This window comes from Myxocyprinus asiaticus, chromosome 13 (assembly GCF_019703515.2).
Source record: "Myxocyprinus asiaticus isolate MX2 ecotype Aquarium Trade chromosome 13, UBuf_Myxa_2, whole genome shotgun sequence".
NCBI lineage: Eukaryota > Metazoa > Chordata > Actinopteri > Cypriniformes > Catostomidae > Myxocyprinus > Myxocyprinus asiaticus.
This window is the reverse complement of record NC_059356.1, coordinates 33820129-33846057: the sequence shown is the minus strand read 5'-3', so window position 1 is coordinate 33846057 and position 25929 is coordinate 33820129. Positions and strand designations below refer to the sequence as shown.

The window sequence follows — 25929 nt, the reverse complement described above, 5'->3', positions numbered from 1 at the left end:
AAGGGGTTTGGAGCGACATAAGGGCGGGATATCATTTTTGGGCAAACTATTCCTTTAAGAGGTTAAAATAAATAAATAAATAAATAAATAAATAAATAAATAAAACTCACCCCTGACCATTCCAACTTGTATAAACTAACACGTCTCTTATTCGACTAATAGGATGACTATTAGTATTACTTTCCTAAATGGAAATTCATGGTTTAATGTTACTACTTGACTTGTGTTAGTACTAGACTCAAGATCACCACTGCAGAGAACGCAACTGAACATATTAACATAATTCAATTGAACATTCTGTGCCACTAGAAGTCCAGTGGGAAGATGGAGGGAGGGACAGGATGAGAAAGGGTGTTAACGACAGAGAATCCAAGAGAAATTGAGCCTGGCCTCGTCAATTTACATTCTCATGACCTTAAAAACATTTTGATCTAAAGGCTTTTGCTTAACTGCTTGAAATGACAGATGTACAGATGTATATTATGTGCCTATGTCTGAATCTATGTATGATTTTGAATATTTTTGGAATAGATGAGTTGGACTGGAGAGTGTTGGAAAAACAAATCAAAACGTGGCCAGCCTACATGGGAACTCCTTCAATAGTGTTTAAAATTACCCCTGGTGGCACCTCATGTGCAGAGCTATAATCTAGGCAAAAGGTGACTACTTCGAGGAACCCAAATTAAAAGATCATCTTGAAAAAAGTTTGGTCACTACACACTTCTCATACCTCCATCAGTGTTTTTCCATTTTATAGCTCTGATGACTTTACCACTACTCTAAAATGTGAATAATAGTAATATTAAAGAATGAGAAGGTGTGTCCATACGTTTGTCTGGCACTGTGCGTGTCTGGCCAGTTTTGGGACAGCTGGGACACTGATAAACGCACGTAAAGGAATGTAATGTGATACTAAAAACATGGGGCCTCCCAGGGCTCTCCATAATCTCAGAACAGAACATTCAGCACTGCGGTAATTTGTGTACAGTGCATGGATCCTGTTGTCCTAAATAATAATAAACTTGTCAGATAACATCAATTGGAATGTACTGCTTACGTATTGTGTACTGTGTTTTTCTTAGAATTGTGAAAGTAAAACCAACTGCAGTGTCCACATACGCTAAAAACAGTATCATGCCAGGGTACTCAGATTTCATGAGTCAAAATGTCTTAGAGGGAAAATACAAAGGTACAAAAAAGCTGTAGGCTTCTGTAGGCTACAGTAAAAGTCAGGAACAGAAAGAACATCCATCCCTGTTCAGACAAAAATCTTATGGTGGCCAGGGTCCACAGCAAAAAGGTGAACACACTCAGCTACTGTTATCTCGCAGGAACCTGCCTGATTGCCAAAGTCCTGATAGCTGTCACTGATTAGAGTATTCTACTCTACTTAACTGAAGCTCACTTTCACAGAAATGTCTGAAAGTGGATAAGCCACCAAGAGTGCTGACATGTTTTAACAGGATTTTCACGAAAATCTAAACAGCAAAGTCTTAAGGATGAGCTGTCTGAGCTTAATTCTACATCTGTCGTTAAAGGAAATCAAATACAATTGGAGGAAACACTGAGGATAATTACAAGAACAGGAAAACACATTATTAGCATGAAGCTCTGTTGCCTTGAACTAGCAGGGTTCTAGTTCCAGTAAGCAACTGCAAGAGCATTGCTGATCTTGATGTGAGATTTAAAAAGGATAGTGCACCCAAAAATACAAATTCTGTAATTTTTTTACACACCCTCATGTCGAAACCCATATGCTTTTATTTTTTTAGTCGAACACAAAAATGTACATTTTAAGCAGCTTTTGTTTTACATACAATGACGGTTCATAGTGACCATGTCAGTCAAGCTCCAAAAAGGACAATAAATAAATCACCAAAAAAGTGCCAGAAAAAGTAGTTGCATAATATGACTCCTGAAGGCATTTGCTTGGAACAACATGAGGGTGAGCATATAATGATAGCATTAAAATTTTGGGGAGAATTATTCCTTTAAAAGAAGCAACAAACACAAAAAGAGCATCTTGCCTTATAAAACCGCCTCAAAAGGTGAAGACTCTCTTCTCGAGCACCCTAAAAAAGAAACATCATCTTATTCCTAGTATGACTGAGTTGCGCAACACAATATAATAAACAAGTACAGTTTAGCATTGAATAAGGAGTGATTCTTGGATATATTCCATGTAATCTGCCCAGTTTCAAAATAAGAATGAAAGGAACCATTACCCAGTGTGAGAAAAATTACTGGGAAAAACCAATGTGTGCATACTGAGTATTTAGAAACGACCGATAAATCAGAAATATGATGCAACTGATCTTGGATAATCTTGTGTGCAGTGGTTCATGAGCAAATTTGCATGAATCATTTCATTTCTCTTCAACCTAACTGCACATGTCATGAGACACACTTCTCTATTACTGAGAAAGACAGTAAATGCAAAAGTTGCCACAGTTTTTATCCTTGTCGGCCAAGCAGGCCATTAGGAAAATCTTAAAGCCTAGAGTAAAACAGTCAACACAGCTCCATGCTGCAGTGTATTTGGCAATACAACCAACATAATTCTGAATAAAATTTGTTTGCCATGTTTTCATGTGTCATATAGCCTTTTGGACTTCAGTTATTGCAAGCAAGGGCGTGGTGAAATTCAGCAAGGGCACTGTGATGGAAAGCCTAGGGAACAGTCTCCCATCACGGATCATAACAGTGTCTTTATTGACTCAAACCTTGTTTTATTATATTTTTATGGTAATTATTTATTTTGGATCTGCTTTTTACATTTTCTGGGTCTTAGCTGAGAGCGTGTAAACTATAGGGAAGCACAAACCAATGTGGAAGTGCTCATTTGAGCTATTTAAAGAAAATCGACACCATTTAATAGTGCAAATGTTTGTTTTATTTTATCCGTCGTAATTATTATTATTTTTTATTTTTTTGATGTGTTTATTTTCACTCTCTTAATTACAGAGAAGACGTGGTTTAATTGTTTTTAAATTAAAACGTTTTGTTCCAAATAGCAGAGGTGGCAAGGGTTGTGTATTTAAGTTAGCTATCACTTGAGGGGGAAGAGGCGAGTAGATGGATAGTAAGTAACTAGACAAGGTTATGTTACTACTGAGCACAAGAGTCCCTAGCCTCCGATTGCTTGATGGAGGGGAGACGGTGCTGTTTAAGTACCGCAGTGGAACCTTTTCACACTTCCAGGTTTGGAACATGGAAGTTAAGAATGCAGGCTAAACCTTGATAGCGGTGAATGGGAGGGACTGGGTGGCCACAACAAGTATTATTTTTGCTTACCCATTTGCTCCAACATCAAAAGTAAAATGCTGCTGTTACGTTTCCAAATGTATCCTAATGTATTACTAAATACTCTACCTGAGTGGTTACGATTAGGGGTAGGGCTATAGTTTCTCCGACCAATCAGGTAGCGCTTTCCTGATAAATATTACTGAATCATCCAATCAGGTATTGCTTTCCTTGTGAATATTAATGACTCCTTCAATGCCATCATGGAAGCTTCTTTTTGTGTGTTTGTGTGTGTTGTGAGAGCGCTTACGGATACGCATCTATGTGATATGGATACAATCTGGATATGCAAAAAATCTGATTTTTAGTGGCAGTCTGAACAAGGCCTATGTCATTAATATTAACAATAACAAGAAAACCATTCATTGCTCTTGGCTGAATAACTTAACGTTTACTTGAATACTTAAGTTACCTGATACTGCCATTAGAATTTTGTCTTGAATAATTATTTGAGAACTTGAAACAATGTTTACCCAATTAACAAATTAGTTAGTATTAGTTTTTGCATCGAGAATCATCACATTTCACTGGTATTGGTTCCAACTACTGAAATGTTGGTATCGTGACAACACAATATATATTTAAATTGTGCATGGTAGATCTTACTGTAATAGCATTATGGAAAAATAGATCTCATGCCATAAAAGTGTGAGCACCCCTAACTTAAGAAAACAGTTTATTACAGGGATTTTTCAAAAATGCTAATTTACTAGAACGCTGATTTCCTAAAGCCCCTTCAAGGATTAAGAGAAAGCGGTTTAACACACCTAGGTTTCTCTCAGAGAACGCGGCTTAATGTGGTCATGAAAAAACATAAGCGCCATTCTGATGGGTGTTTGAAGAGCGCGTGTGCGTGGAACAGACCGGGATAACAAACGTCATAGGATGGAGCCCAACAACATGTCAACACAGCAGAAAGAATTCAACATTTCTGGAAGTATAGTGGGAAAAAAAAAAATCACACTGGCTCAGCTGATAGTCTATGGTAACATAGAATGAAAACAAAAGATAGACTAGGGGTCTATTGTCTTACATTTTGGTCTTAAATTAGACTGATTTAAGTTTTTATGCAACTGACTAACTAGTAAGACTAGTCTAAAACAGTTTTTTATGCAACCAGCCCCTGAAGTGTGCAATTTCTGCGCCACCGAACTGAATTAGATAGATGGTCATTATTGTCCCAGAGGGAATTGCAAAAATATAAGTTTGTTTTCAAACAGCTTTCTGTATACGCCTCCCATCTGCTGAGTGAACAAATAGACAGTCTTGCCCCCAACTCATGACATTGGTAGTGTCTTTTTTTTTGGGGGGGGGGGGGGGGGATTTTTCCCCTTTTTCTCCCAATTTGGAATTCCCAATGCGCTCCAAGTCCTCGTGGTCGCACAGCGACTCGCCTCAGTCCGGGTGGCGGAGGACGAATCCCAGTTGCCTCCGCGTCTGAGACAGTCAACCCACGCATCTTATCACGTGGCTTGTTGAGCGCATTGCCATGGAGACATAGCGCGTGTGGAGGCTTCACGCCATCCACCGCGGCAACCACGCTCAATTCACCATGCGCCCCACCGAGAACAAACCACATTATAGCGACCACGAGGAGGTTACCCCATGTGACTCTACCCTCCCTAGCAACCGGGCCAATTTGGTTGCTTAAGAGACCTGGCTGGAGTCACTCAGCACGCCCTGGGATTCGAACTAGCGAACTAGCGAACTCCAGGGGTGGTAGCCAGCGTCTTTTACCACTGAGCTACCCAGGTCCCGGTAGTGTCTTTTTTTAAAGAAAAGGAGGGACAAGTCAAAATAAATTTTTGGGGTAATCAATATTATGCCACAAACGCTGTCAATTGAGCTTAACTTGTGTTGAACCCTGAATGTTCTTTAAAAAAGTAAAAAGATTAAAGGGAAGGAATTTTCTGTGTTCTAAAGAACGTACCTCCAAACAGGCCAAATGAACATCCTTTATATTGCACTGAGAGCCGGAGAGCACAGACTGTTTCAGAAGCAGACAGCTCAACTCCAGAGTTGCAAGACGCACCTTCCCATCTAAGACACACAAACACACACTAGGTAAGCTCAGATTGTTAACAAAGTTTTGATTTATTTTTTTAACCGATTTTGTTGTGTGTGATGCTATACACGTTAGGTGTAATTCACTTGGTTTCCAATTATAAATGTCTAAGTGGTATTATGTAAAAGCCTACTGAACATGTGACACTTCCTGTTATGTAATTAACACTCTGACATTCTCCAGAGTGGAAAATCAAAATAATATATTAAAAGGGAAGTGCAGGGCATAAGAATAGCTCACATGTGAAATGTGTGTAACCAAGACACCAGCCACTCAGGTATGGCAATAGACAAACATGCACTGTGAATAAAAGAGCAAGTCTGTGGATTACAGGGAGAGAGGACTATAACTTCTTGGTTGAATGTAGACTTCTATTGCCTCCACTCATTTATGTACTCAAAAGGTTCTTAATGGCCATCATCACAGACAAATGATTTCAAAATGAGTCAAGAGTCACATTGGACACTGGACAAAAGTGTCAAATGTACAAAGCAGCAAGCATCACAAAGCGTGAGGACAACAGCTCATCAAGTTATTATTACTGACTCAACCTTCAGTTCCATATTATAAACCTAAATATAGAACCAGTCATGTGCTACAGAAAACTCAATCGGTAACACTTCATAATAAGTCTGCATTCATTAAATACATTCAACATATTAATATATGTTTAAAATTAAAAGTTGCGTACATTAACGTTAATGCATACTGAACTTACATGAACTGACATTGAAAAATAGTTTTCATACATTAAAATACACCAAGATTAATAAACCAAATCATTGCTCATTGTTGATTCATGATATCTGCTGCCTGTACTAATGTTAAATTTTTTTCATTTTACTCTTGCACAATATATGACCAGATACATTTATCAACAAGTAGATATTAAATTTTCATTTAATGTCATATTTAACTGCTTTGAAATTTCTTATGGCAAAAAGTTTATTGATGCATTGAAATGCTTGATGAAACATATAAAAAGCAGAAGTAACAGATGAGGTTTATTTTGTCATCTAAACTGTGTGTGGCACAAGCAACGGTTGCATAACTACAAGACTAAATTTCTCAAGAAACGGTGAACGCTTTGCTTTACACTGTCAAGTTCAGACACACCAATGGAGTCTGCCGCTGCCAATATTTAATGAGCATATCTAAGCAGGTGAGTGTTTATATTTGGGGTCAGTTAGTAAAGTACAGTAGAGCGAGACAGTGCAGGTGAGACGAGGAGAATGTGTGAGTGTGTGTGTGTACCTGGCTGAGCAGCCTGGCTCATGATTCGGATCACTCTTTCCACTAGCACCTGGCTGTAAGAGCTCCTCTCCTGATCTGGCACGGGCAACTGGATCTTCTCCAAGAGCTCTGGGTTTATACCTGCACGTACACACACACAGCAATGAACCTCTTCCCTTTTAATGGAGGACATTTCCTGAAATTTCTGTGACAAGCAGTATGATCCCATACGTGATCCCACACGTGGGTCCTCAAACACTAGACTGAACACTACAGGTGCATCTCAATAAATTAGAATGTCGTGGAAAAGTTCATTTATTTCAGTAATTCAACTCAAATTGTGAAACTCGTGTATTAAATAAATTCAATGCACACAGACTGAAGTAGTTTAAGTCTTTGGTTCTTTTAATTGTGATGATTTTGGCTCACATTTAACAAAAACCCACCAATTCACTATCTCAGAAAATTAGAATACATCATAAGACCAATAAAAAAAACATTTTTAGTGAATTGTTGGCCTTCTGGAAAGTATGTTAATTTACTGTATATGTACTCAATACTTGGTAGGGGCTCCTTTTGCTTTAATTACTGCCTCAATTCGGCGTGGCATGGAGGTGATCAGTTTGTGGCACTGCTGAGGTGGTATGGAAGCCCAGGTTTCTTTGACAGTGGCCTTCAGCTCATCTGCATTTTTTGGTCTCTTGTTTCTCATTTTCCTCTTGACAATACCCCACAGATTCTCTATGGGGTTCAGGTCTGGTGAGTTTGCTGGCCAGTCAAGCACACCAACACCATGGTCATTTAACCAACTTTTGGTGCTTTTGGCAGTGTGGGCAGGTGCCAAATCCTGCTGGAAAATGAAATCAGCATCTTTAAAAAGCTGGTCATCAGAAGGAAGCATGAAGTGCTCCAAAATTTCTTGGTAAACGTGTGCAGTGACTTTGCTTTTCAAAAAACACAATGGACCAACACCAGCAGATGACATTGCACCCCAAATCATCACAGACTGTGGAAACTTAACACTGGACTTCAAGCAACTTGGGCTATGAGCTTCTCCACCCTTCCTCCAGACTCTAGGACCTTGGTTTCCAAATGAAACACAAAACTTGCTCTCATCTGAAAACAGGACTTTGGAACACTGGGCAACAGTCCAGTTCTTCTTCTCCTTAGCCCAGGTAAGACGCCTCTGACATTGTCTGTGGTTCAGGAGTGGCTTAACAAGAGGAATACGACAACTGTAGCCAAATTCCTTGACATGTCTGTGTGTGTGGTGGCTCTTGATGCCTTGACCCCAGCCTCAGTCCATTCCTTGTGAAGTTCACCCAAATTCTTGAATCGATTTTGCTGGACAATCATAAGGCTGCGGTTCTCTCGGTTGGTTGTGCATCTTTTTCTTCAACACTTTTTCCTTCCACTCAACTTTCTGTTAACATGCTTGGATACGGCACTCTGTGAACAGCCAGCTTCTTTGGCAATGAATGTTTGTGGCTTACCCTCCTTGTGAAGGGTGTCAATTATTGTCTTCTGGACAACTGTCAGATCAGCAGTCTTCCCCATGATTGTGTAGCCTAGTGAACCAAACTGAGAGACCATTTTGAAGGCTCAGGAAACCTTTGCAGGTGTTTTGAGTTGATTAGCTGATTGGCATGTCAAAATATTCTAATTTTTTGAGATAGTGAATTGGTGGGTTTTTGTTAAATGTGAGCCAAAATCATCACAATTAAAAGAACCAAAGACTTAAACTACTTCAGTCTGTGTGCATTGAATTTATTTAATACATGAGTTTCACAATTTGAGTTGAATTACTGAAATAAATGAACTTTTCCACGACATTCTAATTTATTGAGACGCACCTGTATTTCACCAAGCAGGTTTTGAAGACCCTTCGTTAAAGGGCTGTACTCTGATTTAGGGGTGTATCCATCACTGAGCATTAAAGTTATATTTCTGTAATAAAGTTATATTTCAAATAATCTCTGACAGCTGTCAATTACCACATTGTTGATTTGTCCCTCAGTTTGTAAAAACAAAGACATTTTTTTTTAACAGTAATGCACTTAGAATGGAAGCCTAGCAGGTAAGATAGCTGAAGGGTTTAAAAGCAGAAATGTGAATTTCATTTATTTTTAAAGCATACGACTCCAGTGGTTAAGATAGTTTCTGAAGCAATATGATAGGTGTGAGAGAGAAACAGATCAATATTTAAGTCCTTTTTCTGAAAATCTACAATTTCACTTTCACTTCCACATTCTTTCACTTTCAGCCACCTACTGGTTGGGGCTGGTCAAAAGTGGAGATTGATAGTAAAAAAAGACTTAAATAATGAACTGTTTCTCACCCACAGCTATAATATCGCTTCAGAAGATCTGGGTTTTACCACTGGAGTCGTATGGATTACTTTTATGCTGCCTCTATCTCTTTTTTAGGACCTTCTGAGTTCACCATTCACTTGCATTGTATGGACCTACAGAGCAGAGATATTCTTCTAAAAATCTTCATTTGTGTTCTGCAGAAGAAAGTAAGTCATACACATCTGGGATGGCATGAGGGTGAGTAAATCAATCCCTTTAACCTTGTTTTGAACTTTCAATAATGATCAATGTCTAATGCATATGAAGAGGCATAAAGTTAGAACATTTTGATAGCACGGTTTCTGTTAATGTTATAGAAAGTGTAATGGTATAAACATTCTTTGATGTATGATATATAAATGGTTAATGATACATCTTTTATTTAACATTTTAGCACTTACCTTTCACTTGTTTGGCTGTTCGGCCATCATTCGGATCGCGTGTGCTACAGTTTTGGTTACATGTTTGTAACAGTGTGATCTGTGGTGCTGCCACCTTGCCTGCTAGGTTTCTATTGTAAAACTACTGTACGCAAATTTAGTCATGAATTTTTTATAAACAGAGGAATGAATTTACATTATTTTTTGTGGTAATTGACATCAAGATGTACCCATTATTATCATGGACAGTTACAGACTGCAAGTGTTGAAGAGACAGAATGGGTACCTTTACTGTGAGACACGGCGTACAGGAGACAAAGCACAAAAAGAGCCTGGTAATCCTCTGTGTCACAGTCCAATGCATTATACAACATGTCCAGGAAGGGCCTAAGACAATAACAGACAACGGCCATTCGTTCATTCGTTTCCACTGGAAATCAAAGTACGCATGACAAAAGAATGTGCATGCAGCACATGATGATATACTGTAATGTTTGAGAACACGAAGGTATTTACTTAACTAGTTTATTGTTTTAGGAAAGCTAATGACTACAAATATGTTTTGTTCCCAAATGAGGAAAATCCAGTCTGTCAGACTTTGAGCAGCAATCATAGCAAGCTAAACAATTAGATCATATAAACAATCAATGTCTTCAAATGAATGAGCTCTTGCTTCTTCTAAACAACTAAATCATGTCCAAGCAGAGTATTCTTAAGAACTGACTGTTAGAAGGAAGCAACACGAGACTTTATTTGTTATAGATTGGTATTGAGAAAATACATAAATAATGCCTTTGAAAATCATGGAGATCAGTCTGAACACATCCCGGGCCATTTTTCCGTGGAGCATGCTGAATCTAAACAAAGGAGCCTTCTAGGCTGCACTTAAAAGGAACTGAGGATGACATGAAAACTGCAGGGCCATCGGGTTCAACGTTAAGAACCACAGATAGTAAAGAAACTCACAGAGCACAATCTTGGACAATGACACAGTTTGAATGGATGCTCTCAACAGTATGTTGCTTTTCAGTTCAAGGGGAAGACTTATTCTATGGCTACTAAACATGCCAGAAGTAAGATACATACAACTGAGTGGAACAGTACAAATGTGCAGCCACATGGATGAGCATATAGAGCTTGATATTCAATATTTAAGTCTGTTTATAACTCTGACACACTGGTGTCAGGAGCACAACCTCTCCCTCAACATCAGTAAGACAAAGGAGCTTGTGGTGGACTTCAGGAGAAGAGAAAGGGAACACAGCCCCATCACCATCAATGGAGCACCAGTGGAGAGAGTCAGCAGCTTCAAGTTTCTGGGTGTCCACATCACTGAGGAACTCACATGGTCCGTCCACACTGAGGCCGTTGTGAAGAAGTCTCATCTGCGCCTCTTCTTCCTGAGACGGCTGAGGAAGTTTGGAATGAACCACCACATCCTCACACGGTTCTACACCTGCACTGTAGAGAGCATCCTGACTGGATGCATCTCCGCCTGGTACGGCAATAGCACCGCCCACAACTGCAAAGCCATGCAAAGGGTGGTGCGAACTGCCAGACACATCATTGAAGGTGAGCTTCCCTCCCTCCAGGACATATATACCAGGCGGTGTGTGAAAAAAGCTCGGAGGATCATCAGAGACTCCAGCCACCCGAGCCATGGGCTGTTCTCACTGCTACCATCAGGCAGGCGGTATCGCAGCATCAGGACCCGCACCAGCCGACTACATGACAGCTTCTTCCCCCAAGCAAGCAATCAGACTTTTGAACTCTTGATCTCTCACGATCAAAATACATTAGCACTGCACTTTATTACTCTTATATCTCACACCGGACTGTCATAAATTATATTTTCTCTTAACAACACACTGGCAACTTACTATCAACCGACAGCCTGAATGTCAATACAGTACAGTACAACCTACTGTATATTTTATATATACAATTTCTATTGTATAATGTGTATTCTATATTGTGTGTATTGAATACTGTACATTGTATGTTATTTGTATATTGTGTTGTGTGTAATTGTATATTAGATTTTAAATTGTGTTGTGTAAATCTAATGTTTATTGTAAATTGGTATATGTCTCATCACTGTCACGACTACTATGTTGCTCGGAACTGCACCCAAGAATTTCACACACTATTGCACTTGTGTATATGGTTGTGTGACAATAAAAGTGATTTGATTTGATTTGTTTTTACCATACATGTCCCTCCCTGCCCAGTAGGTGGTGATGTGCATGAAGAATGCAAATCACCAAAAACAAAAGTAGAATTTAAAAGTAAAAGTTAAAGTGGAGAGTGATAGTAAAAAAGGACTTAAATATTCAACTGTTTCTCACCCACACTTATCATATTGCTTCAGAACATATGGATTAAACCACTGAATTCTTATGGATTACTTTTATGATGGCTATTTGTGCATTTTGAAGCTTCAAAATTTTGGAACCCATTCACTTGAATTGTATGGACCTACAGAGCTGAAATATTCTTCTAAAAATCTTCATTTCTGTTCAGCAGAAGAAAGTAATACACATCTGGGATGGCATGAAGGTGAGTAAATGATGAGAGAATTTTCATTTTTGGGTGAACTGTCCCTTTAAAACACTTTCTCGGATTCCAGCTTAATATGCAGAGTCAACTGTAAGTAAGCCGAGGTTGATTTCCACAAAAAGTGTGAACACTGTGGCTCTATTAAAACATTGCTCTGTTTGTTTTAGCATCCTGACCAGAAGGACATAGCATTATTGGCTCAACAAATGGCCAATGAGTTTGGAGAGGGATAATTTGTCTATATCCATAAGTCTAAAAATTCTAAATAAACCCACGTGTGTAAATGTGTGTGTGCATATTACCTGCTCTTCTGGCCTTCAGATCGAGCCGCACTCTTTTCTTCATCTGTAATGTTCTGTTCTGTTAACACAGACACTTCTGAAATCCTACATTTTTCCATCACCACCATCTCAATCTCTGCAATAAAACACACACACAGACACATCGACACACACACATACCACAGAGAATATAACGGCAGAGCTGGATTTTGGCATTACTTAGCTCAGATGTCAGCCTTGGAAAATCCCTGCACAAATCCTATCTGAGGTTGCTAGTAATGAATTTCCCTTGAAATTTGTTAATATCTGCTGACAATGTCTTTTTATTGAAGGAGGATACCACTCTGTTTTATATCTTCCAGACGTAAAACTAACAGCCCCAAACAAAAAGGAATGTTTTTTTAAAGCGAAACATAGAGGCTGTTGTGATTATAGATAACAGCTTCAATAGTACAGACTAGTAGTGGCTGGCTAGACCATGACTATATATGCACTAAATAAAGACAAAATCTGCACGCTTCAAAAAAATCTATGAAACGGATTTCAACAAGGTAAAACCTATTAAACAGAGCTGAGCTTACTACTCTTGTATTGGTAGCTGAAAAGATCCTCAAGTTAACCAAAAATTTACCTTTATTTAAACCACATTACAAACTAAAAAAGGTTTTTTATTTTTTTAAATAACAGTTCTAAAGACCATAGGGCACAGAATGTGTAGAGTTTTGTAAAAAATGAACATCTGAATTCTTTGAAAAGCTGGAATTACCAATAATACTAAAGAAATAATACTAATAACAATACTAACAACAACATCAAAACTGTAGCCCTCCAATGACTGAACATCTGATGACTGATCAACTTGTGAACCTTGCAAACACGTGAATGCTGTAATGTAAGCGGTGGATACATTTTTAAAGACAAAAGTTACATGTATGAAAAGTCTTAATCATGAGTTGCAATCGGCTGTGTGTCACATGTGTTGATGTTACAGAAAACTGTGGGGGTTGGAGGATTGACAGAATGGCTGCCATCACACATAGAAGTGAATAAGACAGGAGACAGGGCTTAGCTCACTTTTCCTCTCAATTTTGACAATTCCCAGCAAGACATTTTAAAGTGAGATTAAGATTGAGGTTCTTCCCAGCTCAGAGAGATGGAGAGCACAGAATGAATGTGTACCAAAGTGACCGTGTCAGAACAAAGACATGGAGTGAAACAGCGGCCAAAGTGGAGGGCTCTCGCAACTGACCCAATGTAATTTAGTTAAGTAGGACAAATTCCTTTATTAACTTGCTTTGTAGGTCGTGGAACAACATCCTTATCAAAACAATTATAGGCCAAACACTAAGCATAACCTTTCCATAAAATCAATAAGAATGTTGTTCTAGCCCCTAATCTCAGCCAAAAGCCTACATCTAACCCTAAAATTTGATTGGTTGATAGGAATGTTTTCCCAGGGCCAATAAGGACGTATATCATTTGACATTTACTCACTCTAATGTTGTTCCAAACCTGCATAAGTTTCTTCCATGGAACATAAAAGGAGATATTATGCAGAATGTAAAGGACTGACAGCCTCACTCACCATTTACTTTCATTGTATGGAAAAAGCTGCAATGTAGGTGAATGGTGACTGAGGCCATGCCACTGAACAAAGAAAGTCATACAGGTTTGAAACAAAATGAGGGTAAATAAAGCCTAAAAGCCACAAATCTAAGCTAAGGCTTGTGCAGAGCTCCACTATGGGGCTCGCTAAAGGTTGTCACAGCAGAAACAAACTTACTCGAACACAATGCAGCTGTTTGGGTTAGTTTTGACAGTAGAGCCACGGTCAAAGTGGGGTGTGATTCCAAAGAATGGAGGGTCAATCAGTGATGCTGGGACATTCATCTAGTGCTACTCACCTTCCTTGTCCCCACTTGTCCTGCTGGCCTTTGAGTTAGCCTCTGTACCTTTAGCCTTCTCTTCTTCTGGCCCCTCCTCTGATCCCCGCTCTTCCTCCTCTTCCTCGCCAACATTCTTGTAGTTGGGTCTTTTCTGGGCCCTCTTCCGCCCACGTTGACAACTCATCTCCAGTGAACGCTCCAGACTCTCTGGTGGCTTGGTAAAGCGACGCACACCAGCATTGCTCTAAAATGAATCGAGCAGTGGACGAGGCGTATTACAGACATACATCTTTCTAAGGCCATGTTTACACCTGACATTTAGACGCGTTTTGGTCAATATGATCACAAGTGGTCACGTGAGACACATGATGTTTACACCTGGTTTTAATATGTATCTCTTTTGACCACTTGTGTTTGAATTTTGAGGGGAGGGTGTCTGATTTTTTACAGCGGCATGAAATTACAACGTTAGTGCATTTCCCCCAATTATAATTGCATTTAATTTATGCACAGACATTTAGAGCAGACATTTATTCTCAGTTATTGAGCTTTGTGTATGTGTGCCTCACATTAGAGAGTACCGTGAAGTTTGTGTGGATGTATATGTGCGCTTTTTCAATTTTTCCGATCAGGTGGTTATTTACTTTCAAAAACTGCACGTACATGGCAAAGTTTAAAACCTTTGTTTTAGCACAGCAGTTGACTGACAAGCAGTGTTGGGTGTAATGCATTACTAAGTGGTGGTCAACCGATATATCGCAGAGGCTGAAAATCGCCTGCTTGCATGTGAAGTGACTGAGACATGTAAACAACTAGTCACGGTTCATTTTGTTATTATGTGCATTGTGTTACTACAATAATAGATCAGTGTGCAACACAATCTCATTTAAACAGTCCGCATATCAGAGCCGCGTTTAAGCTCAAAATGTTAAAGTGCTCGCCTGTTTCATTCTCTCTCTCTTCTCAACAGTTCCCTGTAACTTTTAACTGTCTTGTCTAATGATAAAAAGGCAAATATCAATAAAATTAACATCATATATACCGTCAGCTAATATGCATATATCGTTTAAACATGTAATAAACCAACCTCACAACTTCAGCAGATCCAGCATCCTGTGGAACTCTCATTTAATTACATCTAAAGCATGTATTCTAACAGTCTATCCTCAACAGTTCCCTGTACCTTTTCTATTGATAAAAGGCAAATATCAATAAAACTTCTATTATATACCATTTGCAAATATGCAGATATCTCGTTTAAACAGATGTAATTCACGAACCTCACGGAAATCCATTGTTCTCTTCCCATCTAGCACTTATCTAATATCTTCCTCTGAAGCTTGTATTCTATCAGCCAGAATCAAAACTTCAGGATCAGGATCAAAAGTTCCTCTGATTCACAAATCATGACGGTCACTCCATGACAATCCAAGCAGGCGATCCATGCTGTTTAAACTGTCAGGAGATTGCTGCTGCTAGCTGGATCTGCACGGGCATGTAAGTGCAACCAAAGTCTTTCTAGCAAGCCAGTCCACTGTCGGCCATGTTTGGAATGCACTCGGGAGGCTATTTCCAGTCATTACAGTGCAGCTCCTATCTACTTGAATCGGGAAAGACCGAAATCTCCAAAACGGTTTGTCAAGATTATGATAAAAAAACACTGGTATCATAAATGGTGCTTATTTATCTCAGATTATGCTAAAAAATGCATGCACATTCTCGAGTTGATTGACAGGCGATGTCTTTATCTAAAAGGTGATTGGCTATTTTACCTGTAAGGTGGGACTTCCTATATACATTCGTTGACCGTAGGCTGCAGTTGGGGGTTCAAATTTCTCCCATTCATTATAATAGTAGTGGCCCGTCTCTGCTAAATAGTCTCTGGTGCAACTTCAAGGTAAAAGCGCTTCACGTGTGCTATAAGTAAATGTCTTATTCACTGTGCACTGTATGTACAATTGGTTTGATTCTAATTTTTTTTTTAGAAAATGCGATTGCTAACGTGGACATGCCATCCATGGTTGCTGGACTACTGTGTATTATTTACTTATATATTAGCAATTTCTTCATGTGCAAATAAATAACTAAAATTTGATGACTAAACAGAAATCAGAAGAAACTGCTATCTACCACTTAAAATACAAATTATTTTTTTAGATTGTTTTTTACAAAGTTGTGTGTGAAACTGAGTAAATATAGTGCTAAATAAGCATTTATTATTATTTATTTTTTTTTGACAATTTTATGTTTATGTTATTTACTATTTTAAATTGTGTGATATATCGGCATTGTATCGGCCCATCGGCCATCCTGCTCTCTGGATATCAGCATCGGGCATTAAAAACCCATATCAGTCGACCACTATTACTAAGTAATTAATTACTGTATTTAAATTACTTTTTCATTGAAAAAAATAAAGGATTACTCTTAATTTTTCAGTAATTTAATTAGTTACTTCTGATGTAATTGTGTATATTGTATAGACTACAACAATTCTATATAAAACAATAGTGAATTTAAAATCTAAATTTAACGTCTAATGTTAAAATACATGTTTTCTCATTTAACGCTGCCCCTTAAATTCTTTGGCCAGTTCGTGGATAATTTATTTGATTTTATGTGATTTATTTGAAAGAATTAAAAGAACAGTTTCATGTCTATCCTTGTATTTTTAATCTGGTCGAGGTTGATAAGGGTTTTAAAAAGTAATTAGCAATAAGTAATGCAATTACATTTCAGACAGAGTAATCTAATTACAGTGAAGAAGATATAATTAGTAATTAATAACTTTTTTTTATTTATTTTTTTAGTGTTATTTACTTAACGCTGTTGACAAATAAGTAGGCGGTGCTTCACTATTGTTCAAACACATCTGAACAGATGAGCGTTTGTCCTACAAGCTAAATGTAGTCACATGCATTTTCAACCAATACTGATTGAGGCTGATGTGGACAAATCGCAAAATGTTTGGACCAGAAGGAACCGTGTGTCTTTCAATACCTTGTTTTTTGTTGAATAAATATATTAAAATATATATTAGTTGAAGAAATATATTAGTAATATATAGTAATGGAGTAATACAGTTTATTAGAAATATATAGTAGATATAGTAGTATATAGTAAAATATAGTAACCCGATATTCAGAAATATATTCGATGAAGAAATTTAATTTCAAGAAACAGGCCTTTTGTGTGTCAAAAACCATGTTGGATAATTATCCAAAGAAAATTACAGTACACTTATTACAGGAACTGCCCCCTTGGAGTTGCCTTAATCTGGGCACAAAGGTAAGATGATAGATTATGGATTGCTCCTTTCAGTTACCAGCAGAGATCTTTAACCACTAGGCTATACCACCCCAATACACTACACAGCATGAAAATGGTGGTTACATTTTTTGCCAAAGTGTGATCAGGCAATAAAAAATAAAAAAATAAAAAAAAATGTAAATTCACAGTTTGGAGGATTTCTGAGAAAATTGCAAAGTAGGGCTAGTTCTTGTGCATTAAGATTTATATCGTGCACAACCTTCCTTTGTTGACTTCCAAGTAACTTCATAAGTGTTATTACTTAATAAAGCCTATTTAAAAATAAAATGCACTAAACGTTTTCCCTAGAAATATAATGATAGATACTAAGCCTACTGTTACATGACCTTGGAACAACATATTCACACATAAACCTAGTTTTATAGCAACAACAGCTGCTTTTACAAGTTCTGCAGATGCTGAAGAGGCAGTGAAAGGAAAAGAGGCTCTGGCTTCTCAGAAACAAAAGCTGCTAAAACAGGAAACAGCTGTCAAACAGTCAAGGACACTCAATGCAAGTGTAGTATGGGCAGCAATGCTATTTCTTAGGAACTCCAATAAATCATGCAATATGAGAAGCACTGGACAGTGCTGTTGGACAAAACAATGAAGGACCCCATCCTCATTCAGGACAACTGCACACTAGATAAGGCCTTCTTTCTTAGAATGGAAGGAAAACAGAGTGAATAATCACCCGCTCGTGGTCTTACAGATGCACTATTTCATGCTGAACCACTCTGTGTGTTCTTCAAAGAACTCTTGCGAGAATTCAAAGAAGCCACCTCTATTGTGTCATGCATGCACAATTAAATGGTGCGTTTTAGTGTTCTCCATCCACAGACTAAACGTGGCTTCATTTTCAAAAGTTTCTCTTTAAGGGATAGTTCATCCAAAATTTTGCCATAATTTACTCACCATCATGTTAGCCTCAGTCACCATTCACATTCATTGCATCACTGAGGCTAACATTCTGCTAAACATCTCACTTTACATAGAAGATTCATATGGGACTGGAACAATATGAGGGTGAGTAAAAGAGGTTTCCTTAGAAACACACACACACAAACAAAAAAACAACAACTTTATTTTCAATAAAGTTCCTTGGTGAACTATCTGTTTAAAGTTTGAGAAACACAGCATAAGGTGTCTGGTAGCAGGAGTTAAAAACAGCTTCAAGGGTTTCTGCCAGCTGCGCTTTGCCTCCTTGACAAAAACAAAAGCCGGGACCACAACAGGTCACAGCGACACAGTGCGAAGAACATGTGCCTCACATCTGAGAAGTGGAGTGCTCACTAGGATGCCACACTCACACAAAAACAACCATCTGTGGTCTGCCTGTGGTGACAGACTTAATGAGTGAATTCTATTCAAAGTGCAATGAAAACTGCAATTATGAGAAAGAACTACTCAACTAAAACAATAAGAGGTAGCTGATAATGAGAGATTGTACGGAACAGCATTCACGATGACCTCACTCTCTCTTCGTCTATTGTGGAGATGCATAGATAAGCAGAATAAAAAAGTAGGTTTTCATATTTTGCACAGATAACACAGCAACCAGTCTCGTAGTGCAACAAGGGTTAACTCGAGGAGAAAGTGTTGTCATCTGACATGTGCCACGTCCCCTCAGAAATGTGTGGCATCATTTTATGAATCAATAAACAGATCTGTGACATCTAGACAGTGCCTTTGTATCAAGATGATCTAAAAGACACAAGGGGTTCATTTAAAGGAATAGTTCAGCCAAAAATGAAACTTCTGTCATCATTTACTCGCCCTCATATTGTTCCAAACACATAAGACTTCCGTTCTTCTGCAGTACACAAAAGGAAATAATTTAATCCTGTCGGCTGAATTTAAAACAATGGCAGTAGATAGTGATCCACTTGAACACTTAATATAGTGTCATAAAAGTAGTCCATGCGGCTTGTGCATCATATTCAAAGTCTTCTGAAGACACACGATAACTTTGAATAATAGACAGACTGTAATTAAGTCATTATTCATTCTCAAATCATTAATAAATTCCATAAACAGCACTGAAATCCAATATGGTGGCTACATCACTAACATCAAACCTCATAGGTTTTTGTGCGTCTTGTCACCAAACGCCATGACTTCATGTCACCATCTTATCGGTTCTTTGATTCATTAAAGGTGCTGTAAGCGATTTTAGCATTCTGATGCTTTCACGTGACTGAGCTGTTGAATTATCCACCACACCCCCTCATTCCAGAGCCCCGCCCTCTAAAGATAATTTTGAGACCAAAACCGAGCAAAAGAGCAGCACTGTTTGTTCCTGTGGCTGTCAAATTCAACAGTGACACAACAGCGCTCTCGGCTAACAAACATTATGAATCATAGCCTCAATGATCCGCTTCAAATAGGACACTACAAGAACAAGCAAAATGATTGACAGGTGAAAAGCGTCAATGTCTGCGGTACGCGGACACAATTTTGTTTGATGTTTACAAATTCTACAGCTGTAACAGAGACTGTTGAGATATCTCAGGACACTTACTTCATTAATATCTTTAAGGGAGTAGGAAAAATATTTGCATACTTTTCCATGAACAACATAGCTTACAGCACCTTTAAATTATTTCCTTTTGTGTTCCGCAGACAAACGAAAGTTGTATGGGTGCAGGTAAATGAGAATTTTCATTTTTGGGTGAACTAATAGGGTAAAATTTCAGAGGAAATACTTCATAGATTCCTATAAATGTTTAATCCGATTAACATGCAAAACTACAGAAGAAATTTGGAGCAAAATGTTTCGCACTAGCAAAGAGACCTCAGCCAACCAAAATCACCAAATTCTGGTGTTTGCCGAAACTCTGACACGTTACGGTTGTTTTCTTTTCCAGAAACTGGTTACTAAAGCATGCCACCAGGCCACAGGTGCGTTTCCAGAAAACCATGCAGCAGGTGTGTATTAGTGAACACATACACCCTGCTCGTAGTGCAGTATGTAAATCATAGGCTGAGAAAAGAGAGGAAGCTTCTAATACAGTGGAGTTAAAAACATTGCGGTTTTGCCTTTATATGTGCACTACTTAACCTTCATACTTCCTGTCACCCGAGCAGGGACCTGTTTGAAATCCAGATCCTGAGACAGATTTGCCCCTGATGGCTCTGCCTGGTCCCTTCTGTGCTCATCCTCTACCTTGTGGCTTGTGGTGAACAGTCACGTGATGTGTGTGTGTGTGTGTGTGTGTGCGTGCTTGCTTGGGTGTCAGAGTGTTGCTGGTAAAACAGAGGTACCAGTACCTATTTCAGAGGCCTTACGGGAAAGGGAAAGTAGGTTAGAGGCAGTGCGGTGATGGTGTAAGGCAAATCACTTTACATCAGAGGAAAAGAGCCAGAGCATGAGCCACAGCAAAGATAGACCAAAAGGCTGCATTTGCATAAGGATTCCCACCAGCTTCCTTACATTGTTTCATATTGTAAACTTACAAGAAACCTCAAAATGAACAACAATAAATGTATATTAAAGCTGACAGGTGTCATCTTTTCAATGCAAGTATACTTTTAATATACAGAGACAACTGTAAGTAAGCCAGTTGTAGGTTCATTTTCACAAAAAGTGTAAACACTGTGACCCTTTAAAAAAATGTCTCTGTTTGTTCAAGCATTCTGACCAGACCAACATAGCAACACTGGCTCAACCAATGGTGTGAGTTTGGGGGCGGGACTGTCTGTTTGAATGAAACACGGGGAAGTGTTCAGAAAACCAGTTTGAAAACCATTATTATTCTAGTACCGCATAAATCACACACTTCATCTTTAAATGATTTCATTTCCATTATATTTATGCTCATTTCAAATGCACAACACAACAGGACCTTACAGCACTTTTTCTTGTCAGAATTATGCAGACACTGACAGACATGCAAGGCGTTAAACGTTTTGTGCAAGCCGATGAATATGCAAAAGTCAGCAGAACTGCATTTTACAGCACTAAAAACAAACAGTGTCACAGTTGTGATCGGTTTACATTCATCAGAGTGCTGCAGTTAATAAAAGAACCATGCTTAAAAGTGTCTGCATCTAAAGCCATTTAATTTAGAATATGTTTTAAAATTCTTAAAACTAACTTCAATACTACATTGCAGTGTTTCTCCTATATGCATTTTGCAGTGGCGCTGCGCCAATGCTGAATTATGAGCGCCACTGTTGGGATTTCACATGGTTAATTTAATATTCTTGATGCAACATAATGCTTGCCAGCCCCAGTCAGCTGTGCGCTTTCTACACTGTGAAAGGGACCCCACCAAACACACACACACACAAATACATGCACCTACTCACAGTGATGTCACCGCATAACAACACGTGTCAAACTCGCTGCATTTCAAGTGGCCTGCAACCTCATGTCTGAAACGTAGGATGGCAGGGGAATCGCAATGTTTCACTGAACAATCGGTTAATATTACTGAGCCATCCCCTGTCATCTGTATGTTTTTGGAGCGCATTCTGCTCACTTCAAAAGCGGAATGAAACAGCGCTACACGGGTCAATTATCAACACGGCTTAATAATTGCAGCACGAGGGCAGAGCAGGTGCGGTAATTCGCAGACTGGTCTCAACCGAACAACAGACTATTTTAAATGCACTTGTGAACCAGTGAGATGTGCTGCGGGGATCGCGAAACCCATTTGAATGTGGTACAGAATTGTCTGTTGCATAACTCTTATGTCTCAAGGGATCAAACTAGTTTAAAACAGCCCCCTCATTCTAAATGGCACTGACAAAGTAAACAGGAGAAAACATAAATTAGAAGGTTTTTCCATTCTCAGATCACAACACTTAAAAAAAACTTTACCATGGATTTACTGCAGTAACAGTAAACTGTACTATACTATGGTAGTTGTGGCAGAAAAATTATGTATTTAGACTGTTTTTCCGTCATTTTGTTTTTCATTACAAAAATGCCATAGTTCTTTATATAGAAACCACAGTTACTAACCATGGTAGTGAGGAGCCATGCAAGGTTTTACCTATGGTGACCACAGTCTTATTACAAATATCATTGTTAAAACTATGAATACTATGGAAGAACTATGGTGCATTTTCAAAATTATGGTCCAAGCTATCAGTTTTCCATTGGTGTAAAATCTGTACTCTTGTAATGCTCTCTGATTGTAGGAAAATGTAAGTTGCTTTGTTTGCCTTCAGGAATTCCAAGATATGACTATAGTTTAATTAGTAGGAGCCAGATGAAAGGAATTTGTAAAGAAGACTCAACTTATTCACACTGCCAGAATATTTCAATTTAGCCATATAATAATTAGGTGTTTCCACAGATGTTACTGCTGTTAATATCATAATTTCCATCTGCATCCCAACCTCAAAATCAATGCTGTACTGTCAAATGTGCATGTCAATGCACATAACATGTATATTTTTTGCATGGGTGCTACCAAAGCAGGTGCTGGTGCCACATTTTCAAAGCGCTCTTTGAAATTGAGTTTGACACCTGTTTTAATCCATTCTTTGACCAAAACATGGGTTAATACAGGTCCGGCGTTGCATGCTTGGTTACTTGCACAACAGCACCACTGCTGAAAAAAATCCTAGGGGAAACACTGCATTGTGTTGTAGTGATTAAAATTTGTAAAGCCTTTTTGTGTTCAAACGCCCCCTTTCCTTTAACTGATGTGAGTTCAGTGAGGTAGCAGTCACACAGGTCTTGCTGGCTTAGGGAAACTGGGGTTGACAGATTACCATCAGCTTAAAAGGGTCTAGTAGAGCATACTGTGGTTAAGCCTGAGAGGTGAGACAGCAAATCAGACTGCAGAAAGGGCCAGAGAATGGGAAAGAGGAAATAGCTTGATAATACTAACACAAATGAGAAGAGAGACAGTTTCCCTGAAAAGGCAGCTCAACTGCCTGCTTAATTTTTTTCTGATGATAAACATATACTATGTACATGTTTTTATCAGAATAATAGAGGGCGGTGTGCTGAGGCATGTCAACTTGCTGGTATTGGTATCTGCTATAATTAGCATTTTTAATTAGGCCAATAATAAAAGCAGATAATATTAAACTTATTGTTTTCCAATTCAAACATTACTCCTTTGATGCAAGCTTTCAAAAATACTAAACAACTTTTTATGATGCCAGATTTCATTAAATTAGGGATGTTAATGGTTAACTCTAAGATGGCACCACAGATGGCTGCTTTGGTGTGGAGCTCTCTAGCGTTTTTGTTACTTTTGTTTGTTTGTCATGTTTTTTGTCACTCTTTCCCGATCAGTTTCACCAGGGATGAACGGTTGAATATTCGGCAGAGCATACTTGATAATTTCTTGCCGGTGTTTGATTATTCAGACGTTTTATTAGACATCTTTGTTGGAGGCACTGTGGTGCTCTACATGCAATCCAAAAGTTGCAAGCGAGGGAAGAGAGCCGGCATGCTTGTGAAGCTTCATCAATGCGGCTTTAGGACTCCTCTGCCGAGTATTCATCTGGCGAATGTCCGCTCCCTCACCAACAAAATGGAAGAACTGCTTCTGCTCACTAAAACAAATAAGGACTTTTCTAACTCTGCTGCTCTTGTGTTTCATGGAAATCCAACTGAGTGAAGCCATCCCGGACAGCGCATTTCATCTGCCGGGCTTCCAGCTTTTCAGAGCGGATCGCGTTACGGAATCATCTGGGAAAACGAGAGGTGGTGGAACATGCTTTAACATCAACGAAAGTTGGTGTACAGATGTAACAGCATTGAAAAATATGTGCTGTCCTAATTTAGAAGCGCTCTTCAGCAACTGTAAGCCTTTCTACTTGCCAGTTTTCAGCCAACGATCCTGCAAAGCCCAGTCTCACACCCCTCCCCCACTCTGATCTTCACTTCACACACACACAATCTGCACTTATGATCTGTGAGAAGGATGTGTGCCAGGTGTTTTGGAAACAAAAGACTAGGAAAGCTTCAGGCCCAGACGGTGTTTCACCTGTCTGTCTGAAAGTCTGCTCTGACCAACTGGCCCCCATCTTCACACAGAATAGTTCACTGGAGCAGTGTGAAGTTTCATGCTGCTTCAAACGCTGCACAATCATTCCGGTTCACAAAAACCCCAAATCATAGGACTAAATGACTACAGACCTGTCGTTCTCACGTCTATGGTCATGAAGTCGTTTGAGAGACTGGTTTTGGCCTACCTGAAGGACATCACTGGATCCCTGTTGGATCCCCTTCAGTTTACTTACTGAGCAAAGGTCTGTGGATGATGCTGTCAACATGAGACTGCATTATATCCTGCAACACCTCGACAGACCTGGGACTTATACAAGGATCCTATTTGTGGACTTCAGTCCAGCCTTCAATACCATCATGCCTGATCTTCTCTCAACCAAACTGACCAAGCTCTTCATGCCCACCCCAATCTATTGATGGATCACCAGCTTTCTGACAGATAGGCAGCAGCTAGTGAGACTGAGGAAACTCACATATGGGACCCTCACCATTAGCACTGGTGCTCCTCAGGGAAGCGTTCTCTCTCCACTGTTCTTCTCCCTGTACACGAATGACTGCACTGCAAAAGACCCCACTGTCAAGCTCCTGAAGTTTGCAGATGACACCACGTCATCGGCCTCATCCGCGACGAGTCTGCATACAGATGGGATGTTAATCAGATGGCTGTGTGGTGCGGTCACAACAACCTTGATCTGAACCCGCTCAAAACAGTGAAGATGATAGTGGACTTAAGGAGATAGTGGTCTTGTTGGAGCGTTTCTCTATAAATGAACATTATGTTTTCTGCATACTCCATGATTGTGTGGTAAAGTACATGACAGAGCTTTTATTTTGAAGTGTTTCTGTGTTGTTTTGACCAAGCAGCTCTGACGTTATGATGGCAGCTTCCCACTCTGGAAAAGCCGGTCACTACGTGACACAAAGTGATTATTTTTATTTATTTACTTTTAATTTTTTGGGGATTTTCTCCCCTTTATTCCCCAATTTGGCATGACCAATTCCCAATACAGTCTAAGTCCTCATGGTGGCGTAGTGACTCGCCTCAATCCGGGTGGCGGAGGATGAATCTCAGTTGCCTTCCGCGTCTGAGACAGTCAATCCGCGCATCTTAAAACGTGGCTTGTTGAGCGCATCACTGCAGTGATCTAGCATGTGTGGAGGCTCACGCTATTCTCCATGGCATCCACGCACAACTCACCATGCTACCCACTGAGAGCGAGAACCACATTATAGTGACCATGAGGAGGTTAACCCAACGTGACTCTACCCACATTAGCAACCGGGACAATTAGTTGCTTAGGAAGCCTGACTGGAGTCACTCAGCACGCCCTTGATTCGAACTTGTGACTCCAGGTGTGGTAGTCAGCGTCTTTACTTGCTGAGCTACACAGGTCCCCAATCAAAGTGATTATTAAACCACAAAAGTCTGCTATTTAATTAAATAAGTATGTACTCTGTATGTGCCTCGTGCTACAACGTGAATTTGCACTCTGTTTACGGTCATCTGCTACAAACAGAGCGCGTGATTCTCATGACGGTGTTTTCCCGGTATGAGCCAAGGAGGAGCTTTAAAAGGTATGTGC

The 25929-nt window shown here is 39.2% G+C and overlaps 1 protein-coding gene across 3 annotated transcripts in view; it reads right to left on the bottom strand.

The window, feature by feature from the left end:
• LOC127450089 (protein CLEC16A-like) overlaps window positions 1-25929 on the bottom strand; it is an 86388-nt gene that overhangs the window by 41140 nt on the left and 19319 nt on the right. For 2 of the 3 annotated variants that reach the window (XM_051713837.1, XM_051713839.1), the window contains 6 exons: window positions 14077-14302; window positions 12194-12308; window positions 9619-9719; window positions 6623-6742; window positions 5234-5343; window positions 2028-2072 (listed from right to left, as the gene is read on the bottom strand). In XM_051713837.1, coding sequence (XP_051569797.1) covers window positions 2028-2072; window positions 5234-5343; window positions 6623-6742; window positions 9619-9719; window positions 12194-12308; window positions 14077-14302 — 717 coding nt within the window. The remainder of the gene's footprint in view (window positions 1-2027; window positions 2073-5233; window positions 5344-6622; window positions 6743-9618; window positions 9720-12193; window positions 12309-14076; window positions 14303-25929) is intronic. The other variant, XM_051713838.1, reaches the window with a different exon arrangement.